This window comes from Triticum aestivum, chromosome 4D, assembly GCF_018294505.1.
Source record: "Triticum aestivum cultivar Chinese Spring chromosome 4D, IWGSC CS RefSeq v2.1, whole genome shotgun sequence".
NCBI classification, from domain to species: Eukaryota; Viridiplantae; Streptophyta; class Magnoliopsida; order Poales; family Poaceae; genus Triticum; species Triticum aestivum.
Window position 1 is genome coordinate 426,860,395 of NC_057805.1, and position 8,491 is coordinate 426,868,885.

General features: G+C 50.2%; 1 protein-coding gene across 1 annotated transcript; it reads left to right on the top strand.

The window, feature by feature from the left end:
• The first annotated feature begins 246 nt into the window (after nucleotides 1-246).
• Nucleotides 247-1,906, top strand: LOC123100189 (putative cyclin-dependent kinase F-2). The gene has a single exon (XM_044522151.1). It carries the CDS (start codon nucleotides 277-279, stop codon nucleotides 1,615-1,617), a length of 1,341 nt encoding a protein of 446 aa, XP_044378086.1. The 5' UTR covers nucleotides 247-276; the 3' UTR covers nucleotides 1,618-1,906.
• Nucleotides 1,907-8,491: the final 6,585 nt, after the last annotated feature.

An 8,491-nucleotide genomic window follows, 5' to 3' on the forward strand; every position in this document is an offset into this window, starting at 1 on the left:
AAATACTTGCTGCTGGACTGAGCAATACTAATAAAATATGCATGCATGAATGTGAATCTCCAACAAAATCAATGGCCAACGCATGCACGGGAGATCCCGTGCATGGTAGATATGCTTTTCTCGCGAGCTCAGCATATATTGAAACCGAATCGGAAACGAAGAACCTGAATTCGAGTCCGAAATGAACGAAACGTGAATATCCGCCATCGGGCGGAAAACGCAGGCAGCAAGGCAAAGAAGCTGTCAGCCACCGTAACTCGGACTGAACTGAATTCCATGGCGAGTCGGCGAGGCAACCTGTCGAAACAAATTGCCAACGCAGAGCATGGATCCATACGGAAGTTCCTCCCTCCCCCTTCTCAATCATCCAAATCGCAAACTCTGCCGCCGCCCTCTCCACCAACCAAGGCAGTTCGTTCGTCCAGCGCCATGGCTGCCCGCAAGCGACCTGCTGCCGTCCTCGACGCCGGCCACGGCCACGCAGCGGCTCAACATCAACAATCGCCGACGTGCTGCAAGAGGAGCCGCGCCTCCATCGGGACCACCGACGACTACGAGAAGGTGGCCCGCCTAGGCAAAGGCGGCTTCGGCGTCGTCCTCAGGATGCGCCACCGCGTCACCAAAAAGAACGTGGCCGTCAAGTTCCTCTCCTCCCCCGACGTCGAAGATCTTGAGCGGGAGGCACGATTCCTCGAGGCCTGCAACGGAAACCCTTACGTCGTCGGCTTCGAGGGCCTGGTGTGCGATCCGGCCACCGGCGACACCGCCGGCCTCGTCATGGAGTACGTCGAGGCGTCGAGCCTCCACTCTTTATTGTGGGACAGGCGCAGCGACCCGCCGCTCCCAGAATCCACGGTGCGCGACTTCATGTGGAAGCTCCTGACCGGCGCCGAAAAGATGCACGCGCACGAGCGCCACCTCGTCCACCGCGACATCAAGCCTGGCAACATCCTCGTCGGGAAAAACGGGGAGCTCGTCAAGATTTGCGACCTCGGGCTGGCCATGTCCATGTCCGACTGGCCCCCGTACAACCGGGCCGGCACGACGTCCTACATGGCGCCCGAGATGATCCTTGGCAAGAAGGACTACGACGCGCAAGTGGACACGTGGTCCATCGGCTGCGTCTTTGCCGAACTGCTCACCGGCAAGACGATGTTCAAGGGCTACCTCGAAGATGACGACGAAGACAAGACGAAGAATGACATAAGGCAGCTGTGGAGCATCTTATGTGTGCTCGGGATGCCGGACGAGAGGACGTGGCCAGGCTTCACCTCGCTGCCGCTCACCGCGGAGGCGCTGCGACGGCTGCCGGCGGGGTGCAAGTACAGCCGGCTGCGGTGTTCTTTCCCTGAAGACAAGCTATCCGAGGAAGGATTTCAGGTGTTGCAAGGGCTCCTCACATGCAACCCCGAGAAGCGACTGACGGCAGCCGCGGCGCTGAAGCAGCCATGGTTCGATGCTCCTCGTTACGCCGCCGCCGCCGCTGCGAAGGTCGACCCTCTGCCGTTTCCGGTAAAGAGGGCACCAAGGATCAAGTTCATCCCACCGGCCATGCCCCAGAAGAATCTACTCAAAATTCCACTGGCCGTGTGGAACGCAGCGCAAAAAGTGCAATGAAACTCTCTGCTAGATGTGACTGTGCTTGGATAAGCCATCTATGTAAATGCTAGCATAAACTCTCTTGATAAAATTGTGCTTGGATGAGCCATCAACAATCATGAGCCCGTTAGTGTTGATCCATCAAGTAGAAGTTGATCCTTGGCACCTTGATCGCCGGATCGCCCATTAGTGTTGGCCTGGTTTCCTGAATTCTATGTGTCATTGCGCACATGTTCAGAGAATCAGAGATGTGTAATTGTAAGGTTGTGTTCAGAGTGTTAAACTTGTGTAGCGTGACAGCCTAGGAGAGGATATAAACTTGTGCGGCATGGTTAGATAGTTAGATGGGATAACTCAACTATGTAACCATATACTTTTATCTCTATCTTTCTTCGCCCTCAAGTTGTAATCTCCAACTGTATGCGCTATCCAGGGAGGTGTGCCCCTGCCTATACTATAAACATGCAGCGCGTCCCCTCTCGTTGAGGTAAGACGCTTTCGCCTAACGCACATGGTAAGCAGAGACTCCTCTTCCTAAACCCTAGCTTTTTTATCTCCATTAGTGCTAGCCATGTCTTCCTCCAGTGCCGTCCAGTCGAACCTAAGTGGTCAGATCACGGAGAAGCTCTCCCGGACGAACTATGTCATGTGGCGAACCCAGATCACGCCGCAGCTAAGGGGAGCCGGGCTCTTCGGCTACGTCGATGGCACCATGCCAGAACCGACGCGCCTCCTCGTCTCCAAGGACAAGGATGGGAAGGAATCTTCCGAGCCCAACCCTCTCCACCCCATCTGGGTCAAGGAGGACCAGCAGGTGCTGGGCTACCTGCTCAACAACCTCACCAAAGAGGTGCTGATAATGGTGACTGCGGTCACCACCGCCCATGCTCTCTGGACGACGCTGGCAGGTATGTTCTCCTCGCAGTCCTTGAGCCGCGTCAACAACATCCGCACTGCCTTGATCAATGCGCAGAAGGGCACCCAGTCCGGCCTCGCCGACGACCTCGCCGCGGCCGGGAAGCCCATACAAGACGACGAGCTGATCTCCTACTTGTTGCATGGGCTGGACATGGACTACCAGCCCCTCGTCTCCGCCCTCGACGCACGCGTCACGCCGGTCTCCCTCGACGAGCTCTACACCATGTTGAGCTATTTTGATCGGCGTGTCGCTCAGTTCCATAGCACCGGCGGTGGCTTCAAGTCGTCGGCGAACGCGGCGACCCGTGGGCGCGGCGGATCCTCCTCTCGTTATCGGGGTCCTCCTCATTCTAAGGGCAAGCAAGGCAGCAGCAACTCCGGTTCTCGCGGCGGCCGCCCCTCCTCCACCAACAACAGGGGCCGCCGCGGCGGCGGCTCGGGCAAGTCCCGTCCCGATGCGGTCCACTGCCAAATCTGCGGAAAACCTGGTCACACGGCCAGGGACTGCTGGTACAGGTTCGACGAGGACGAACCTTCGTCTAAAGATGATGACAAGGTCGCTGCCGCCGCTGATGGGTCGTACGGAGTCGACACCAACTGGTACCTCGACAGCGGCGTGACCAATCACCTCACAGGGGAGCTCGAGAAGGTAACCCTCCGTGAGAAGTATCACGGGAAGGACCAGATTCACACCGCCAGTGGTGCAGGTATGAGTATACGTCACATTGGTCATTCGGTTATACGTACTCCTTCTCGTAACATTCATCTTCACAAAATTCTGCATGTCCCTAGTGCCAACAAAAATCTTCTCTCCGTTCATCGCATCACCATTGACAATCATGTGTTCATTGAATTTCATCCTTTTTCTTTTTGATTAAGGATCGGGCCACGAGGAAGGTACTGTATCGAGGTAGATGCGTTCGAGGTCTTTACCCGTTGATTCCTGAGCTTAGAAGATTCAATAAAGAAGCCTATGGTGTTGTCAAACTCTCTTCAACACGTTGGCACGATCGTTTAGGGCATGCTTCCTTTTCACTTGTTGAACGTTTGCTTAAGAAAAATAAGCTCCCGTTTGTTGGTGAGCGTAATATTGAGACCATTTGTGATTCTTGCCAAAGAGCAAAAAGTCATCAGTAACCCTATCCTATTTCCACAAGTGTTTCTACTATTCCATTGCAATTAATATTTTCTGATGTCTGGGGTCCTGCCCCTAGTTCTGTTGGTAGACACACGTACTACGTCGGTTTCATTGATGACTTTAGTAAATTTTCTTGGATATACCTTCTCAAGAAGAGGTCCGATGTTTTCCAAGTTTTTAAAAACTTCCAAGCACTCGTTGAATGCAAGTTCGACCGCAAGATCATTGCGGTCCAATCAGATTGGGGAGGGGAGTACGAGAAATTAAACTCCTTTTTCCAAACACTTGGCATATCACATCTTGTGTCTTGCCCTCGTGCTCACCAACAGAACGGCTCTGTCGTACGTAAGCATAGGCATATCGTTGAAGTTGGCCTTGCACTTCTCGCAGGAGCCTCCATGCCCTTAAAATTCTGGGATGAAGCGTTTCTCACCGCTGTCCACATTATCAATATGCTCCCAAGTCGGGTCATAAACAATGAAACACCCATTGAGAGACTCCTTCATGTCAAACCTAACTACAATTCTCTACGTGTTCTTGGTTGGCCTAATCTCCATCTATACAACTCCCGCAAACTCATGTTTGGCTCAAAACAGTGTGTTTTTCTAGGCTATAGTGCTCAACACAAGGGGGTGAAGTGTCTAGATGTCTCCACTGGACATGTATATATCTCGCGAGATGTTGTCTTCGATAAGACCAAGTTCCCCTTTGCCGATCTCCACCCTAATGCCGGTGCCCTACTCCGCAAAGAAATTCTCCTTCTTCCACCATCTCTCACTAATTTTGATGAAGGGGAATATAACCGTGATGATCATATATTGACTAACTCTCAAACCACTGTGCATGAGTTGTGTGATGATGCAGGAGAAAATGGAGCAGAAATTGGTGAAGAAAATAGCCTAAACAGGCCTTCATGTGTCCTGGCCCGGGGAGCAAATCCGTCTCGGGATCCGCAGCGGCAGACCTACCAGCCGGATCTGCCTCAGGATCTGCAGCAGGATCGGCTCGGGGCTCCGCGCCCTCAGTTGCGCCCGACACGGATGACCGCGCCTCTGCTAGCGAGTCAGTGCATGCCACCTGTCCGCCTCACAATGGACCCGCGGGCGTCCGGTTCCCGGACCAGCCGCTGTGCTACACGCGGCGCGGGCAGCCGGTCGACAGGCGCTGGACCCACCCCTGGCACGGTGGGCGCGGGGCCGGTCTCATGATGAGGCCGGTCGCGCAGGATCTTCTGCGCCAGCGCCGCGTTGCACGCCTGCACCCATGATCACAGAAGATCCGGCTGCGGATCCGGCCCCTGACATGGAGGTTGGTGGCTTGGGATCTGCCTCGGGATCGGGTTCTGCAGCGCCTGGAACTCCTGTAGCCGGCTCAGGATCGTCTGTGGCGCGTCCAGGCTCCTTCAACAACACGCCGTACAAGGTTGCAACAAGGGGTAATACAACCAGTGAATTATAAACATATTAAGAAATATGGGCTTGTCTGTTCCACAGGTGAACCAGGTGAACCGTACACACTTGATGAAGCACTTGCGGATGAAAATTGGAAGAAGGCCATGCATGAGGAGTATATGGCTTTGAAGAGAAACAAAACATGGCATTTGGTCCCTCCACAACAAGGTAAAAATCTCATAGATTGCAAGTGGGTGTTCAGGATTAAGAGAAAGTCTGATGGCACTATTGATCGCTACAAGGCAAGGCTTGTGGCCAAGGGCTTCAAGCAACGGTATGGTATAGACTACGAGGACACATTCAGTCCCGTTGTGAAAGCTGCTACCATCCGTCATGTTTTGTCCATTGCTGTGTCCAGGGGCTGGAGTCTCAGACAGCTAGACGTACACAATGCGTTCCTTCATGGCGTTCTGGAAGAGGAAGTGTACATGAAACAACCTCCTGGGTTTGAAAACCAACATGCACCCTCTTATGTGTGCAAGCTTGATAAGGCACTATATGGGTTGAAGCAAGCCCCACGAGCATGGTACTCACAACTCAGTCACAAAATGCAAACACTTGGCTTTGTTCCTTCTAAGTCTGACACCTCATTGTTTATTTACAACAAGTGCAACACATGTATATTTGTTCTCATCTACGTTGATGATATCATTGTTACAAGTTCCTCTGATGAAGCTATCACAGGACTTTTGAAGGATCTCAGTACAGAGTTTGCTCTTAAGGATCTTGGACACTTGCACCATTTCCTAGGGATAGAAGTGAGGAAACATGAGGATGGACTTCACCTCTCTCAGGAAAAGTATGCCGTGGATTTAGTAAAGAAAGCTGGCTTACAAGGGTGTAAACCCTCACCTACTCCATTATCCAGCTCAGAAAAACTGTCTCTCACAGAAGGGCAAGCCTTGAGTCAAGAAGACAACGCTAAATACAGGAGTCTCGTAGGTGCACTTCAATATCTTACACTTACAAGACCTGGTATTTCCTTTGCTGTTAACAAAGTCTGTCGGTTTCTTCATGCACCCACCACTATTCACTGGACAGCTGCTAAACGCATAGTCAGATACATCAAGAACACCCTTTGCATTGGCCTTAACTTCAGCAAGCCATCATCCACACTAGTCAGTGCCTTCTCAGATTCGGATTGGGCAGGTTGCCTAGATGACAGGAGGTCTACTGATGGCTTGCAGTGTTCTTTGGTCCTAATCTGATTTCATGGTGTGCAAGGAAGCAGGCTACCGTTTCTCGATCCAGTACAGAGGCTGAGTATAAGGCATTGGCAAATGCTACTGCTGAAATCATATGGGTGCAATCTATTCTGAAGGAGCTGGGTATTAAAAGTGCTCAAGCTCCCTGCCTTTGGTGTGATAACTTGGGTGCCACTGATTTATCTGCTAATCCGGTTTTTCATGCCAGAACAAAACACATTGAAATTGATTTCCACTTTGTGAGTGAGCGAGTGGCTCAGAAGCAACTTCGGATTCGGTTTGTGCATTCCAGGGATCAGGTTGCGGATGGATTTACTAAGGCATTACCCACCAAAAGCTTTGAAGATTTCAAGCATAATCTCAACTTGATGAAGTTGTGATTAAGGGGGAGTGTTAAACTTGTGTAGCGTGACAGCCTAGGATTGTGTAGCGTGACAGCCTAGGAGAGGATATAAACTTGTGCGGCATGGTTAGATAGTTAGATGGGATAACTCAACTATGTAACCATATACTCTTATCTCTATCTTTCTTCTCCCTCAAGTTGTAATCGCCAACTGTATGCGCTATCCAGGGAGGTGCGCCCCTGCCTATAAACATGCAGCACGTCCCCTCTCGTTGAGGTAAGACGCTTTCGCCTAACGCACACAGAGATTCATTACAGTGCTAACATGTTGTTTACATGGTCAGTTGTTATTGAGTAATACTGCACAATTTGTGCTGTTTTTAGAAATCATGAACTGATGATAAACATGTACAGTGCAAATGTGCTAAGCAGCAAAATTCTATAGAGTGATGATGCAGATTTCATGAGAACTTATAAATTTAGTAATGGTACTAGTACAGCAATTGGACTTGTTCATGTACTTCAGTGTGTGTTTCCACCATCTTTTCATATGCAAATTTCTTTATTATGAGACAGATGGGTGTATTTTCCTTTAAGTTAGCTACACACATGGTGGTATGGTACCTGTCAAATCTTTGACACATCGAGCTGTGGAAGAAGACCTGCAGGGAGATGAAACAATTTCAAGAGCTTAGTGGGCCAGCTCAATCCGGTGGTACCCTTGCACTAAAACTGAAACCATGGTGTGGATCTGCTCTGTTCAAGCATCTAGCTCTGAAGGAGGAAGCAGAGACTTGAGTTTGGCAAAGCTGGACGCAGTAGGCAGTACATGTAACTGTGCTTCGATGAGCCATCAAGTAGAACATGATCGCCGGATCGCCCATTACTGTTGGCCTGCTTTTCTGAATTCTATGTGTCATTGTCCACATGTTCAGAGAATGAGAGATGTTTAATTGTGAGGTTGTGTTCAGGGATCCATTTGAGTGCTGGCATGTTGTTACTGCGGGAATTGTGCTGTTTTTCCAAAATCTTAAACTGATGATAAGTATGTAGTACAAATGTTCAAAGCAACAGAAATCTAGAGTGATGGATGAATTGGTGGTTAAAATGTCCTGCTGGTGCAGATCTTGTGAGCACTTATAAATTGGTACTGGTACAGCAACTGTTTCCAGCATCTTTTTTCGTATGCAAATTTCCTTACTACTACTTATGAAATACAGTAGATAGGAAAATAAAGTATGTCATTTTTCTTTGAGTTAGCTACACATGGTAATGGTAGTATGGCACCTGTCGGATCTTCAACACATGGAGCTGTGGAAGAAGCCCTGCAGGGAGAATGAACCAAATTCAAGAGCTTAGTGGACCAGCGCAAACCGATGATACACTTGCACTGAAGCTGAGACTATGGTGTGGATCAGCTCTGTTCAGGGTGGACGCAGTAGGCAGTACCATCTCGATCGAGTAGAACAGTCCCTAGAAAGTTAGCAGAATAAGTTTCAGTAACAGTGTGACGACAATCAGGATCAACAGCAACAATGACAATAAATTTGAACAAACTTTTGGAGTGTCAGTAGGAGGAAGCTAATTCTGTTGATTACATGCTCTCACCCCGTGGTGGTTGAAGAGTTTGTGCATAGGGGTTTTGCCGGTTGCAGACTTGCAGCGGCATGCATCTTCATCGTGTTGGTCGCCAGAGTCCTTGTCATCAGTCATCACCATCGACCGGCACCATGCACTCAAGTCTCAAACTATGGTGCGGAACTGCGTATCTGCTTAGTTCAAAGTAGGTGAGATTTACATGCCCGGCTGAATTCCAAGCAAACAATGTTCCTCTGGT

Bases quoted from the DNA above. Each gene is read 5' to 3' on its own strand.
- LOC123100189 (XM_044522151.1), top strand. From the start codon at position 277: ATGGCGAGTCGGCGAGGCAACCTGTCGAAACAAATTGCCAACGCAGAG.